General features: G+C 40.5%; 1 protein-coding gene across 1 annotated transcript in view; it reads right to left on the bottom strand.

The window, feature by feature from the left end:
• The window catches only part of LOC107569970 (transient receptor potential cation channel subfamily M member 7), a 31,757-nt gene that overhangs the window by 17,199 nt on the left and 12,212 nt on the right, over positions 1 to 2,346 (bottom strand). Inside the window, 4 exon segments of the mRNA XM_016256146.1 lie at positions 650 to 790; positions 873 to 926; positions 1,181 to 1,315; positions 2,172 to 2,272. Of these exon segments, the coding sequence (XP_016111632.1) occupies positions 650 to 790; positions 873 to 926; positions 1,181 to 1,315; positions 2,172 to 2,272 (431 nt within the window).

Here is a 2,346-nt window from a genome sequence, read left to right as displayed (position 1 = left end):
AGACAGAACAACAGACGGACAGACAGACAGAACAACGGACAGATGGACAGAACAACGGACAGATGGACAGAACAACGGACAGATGGACAGAACAACGGACAGATGGACAGAACAACGGACAGATGGACAGAACAACGGACAGATGGACAGAACAACAGACAGAACAACAGACGGACAGACAGATAGACAGAACAACAGACAGACACACAGACAGAACAACAGACAGACATACAGACAGAACAACAGACAGATAGATGGACAGAACAGACGGACAGACAGATAGACAGAACAACAGACAGACAGAACAACAGACAGATGGATGGACAGACAGACAGACACAGAGAGACAAAGCATTAGATCTTTCATTCTGATGTGACTAATAATTAAACAATAATAATAATGAAAATTAAAATGCAGAAATAGATTTTTGTCTGAAAAGATATTAAAATATTAAAGAAAAAGTAAAAAATATGTCATTTGTTTTTTATCTGCATGTCATGTGACCATTAACTGGCACCAGAGAACCGTGAACATGCAAATGTGTTGTTAAATGATTGAAATATTAACTTAAAAACTCAAAATCTTCAAGTAAATATTTTAGTTTTAGTACATATTTCGGCTGATATAAACACTGTTAGCGCTGGTTTACCCGGCTGTTCCCGTGCAGGTTGTTGTAGATGATGCGGAAGCGTTTGCGCGTGTAGTTGCACCTGTACGTTCCTCCCATCAGATACTCGATCACCAGCCCCACGTCGATCAGCGTGATCTTATAGTTGGGCGGGAGGTTACCCTAGCAAAAAAACACAAGGAAAGAAATCTCAGACGACTGCAGTTTGGCGTCAGACACACGTGCATCAGCTGAACAGCTTTACCTGTTTGACGTCCCTCACCAAGTGATAGAGCGTCGGATTGGTTGGAGTTTGTTTCTGTGAGAATAGAAATGTTCCGATTTACAATCAAGGTCAGTTTAGACTTAGCATAAGAGGAGCAGCACGTGTGTGTGTGTGAGTGTATAAGTGTGTATGTGTGTGTGTGTGTGTGTGACAGAGTGTATAAGTGTGTGTGTGTGTGTGTGTGTGACAGAGTGTATAAGTGTGTGTGTGTGTGTGTGTGAGAGAGCGTATATGTGTGAGAGAGAGAGAGTGTGTGTGTGTGTGTGTGTGTGTGTGTGTATGTGTACCGTGTTGTACAGCTCCTCCAGACGTGTGATTGTGAGGAAGCGGTGCATGCTGACGCCATTCTCGATCAGGAGCTTAACGAACTCCACGCGGTCCATCACCAACGCATCCAACATCGCCTGCTCGAGGGAACCCACCTACACACACACACACACACACACACACACCAATGTCTTTAATACATTCACATGACTTTGACACTGAGTGTTAAACTCAGAGCCCAGAACTTTCATTGACATTGCACGTAAACTTAAAGACACAGTTCACCCAAAAATCAACAAAAGTGGATATTTTGAAGAATGTCTGTCCTTTTGTCCATACAGTTAGTGTCCAATGCTGTTTGTTTCCCAACATTCTTCAAAATATCTACTTTTGTGTTTCACAGAAGAAAGTCAGTCATACAAGTTTGGAACAACATGAGGGAGAGTAAATGATTTCTGGGTGAACTAAACTGAACTGAGTCTCTTTTGCTTCACTTTTGTTGGTTGTCTTTAGTTTAATTTTTGGAACCAGCCAACTCATATAAACTATATAGTAACACTATTACACTATACACTAAAGTGATGTTGTTAGCATAATTACACAAATAAGTACGGAGTAATATTAATTAACTACATGAGCCTACTATAGGGTTACTTTTAATTATGCATAATTCACTCTCATTACTAAAGTAAGTACATGTAACATCTTAAGTGTGTCATCTTAAAATAAAGTGTTACCAATTATATTATATTAATCTAATACTGTGCAATGATGATATATATATATATATACATATAAAATTGTCACATTTCCTTGATGTTTGTTACTTTACAGTTTACAGAATACGACAGTACTAACATGATACATGTGAAAGTAACATTGTTCTTGTTAGTGTATCAGAATGTGCTGAGAGGTCAGAGGTCAGTAGGTCACAGCGTGTGTGTGTGTGTACACTAGACAACTGTTTCTCTCAGTGTTTATCGGCACACAAACACACACACAGGTACGAACCAGCAGCTGTTGTCCGTAAACAAACACGTGATCTTTAGCGATGTCCACTCGATCCCACGCCAGCGTCAGGACCAGCTGATCGAAGGCCGACGCGTTCGTGCCTGTGAACACACACACACACACACACACACACACACACACACACGGGATGTACAGTTTAGATTTTTAAAAACGG

The sequence above is a fragment of the Sinocyclocheilus grahami genome, unplaced genomic scaffold, assembly GCF_001515645.1.
Source record: "Sinocyclocheilus grahami isolate Dianchi unplaced genomic scaffold, SAMN03320097.WGS_v1.1 scaffold1400.1, whole genome shotgun sequence".
NCBI lineage: Eukaryota > Metazoa > Chordata > Actinopteri > Cypriniformes > Cyprinidae > Sinocyclocheilus > Sinocyclocheilus grahami.
Note: the sequence above shows the minus strand (reverse complement) of the source record. Positions and strands in the feature narration are given on the sequence as shown.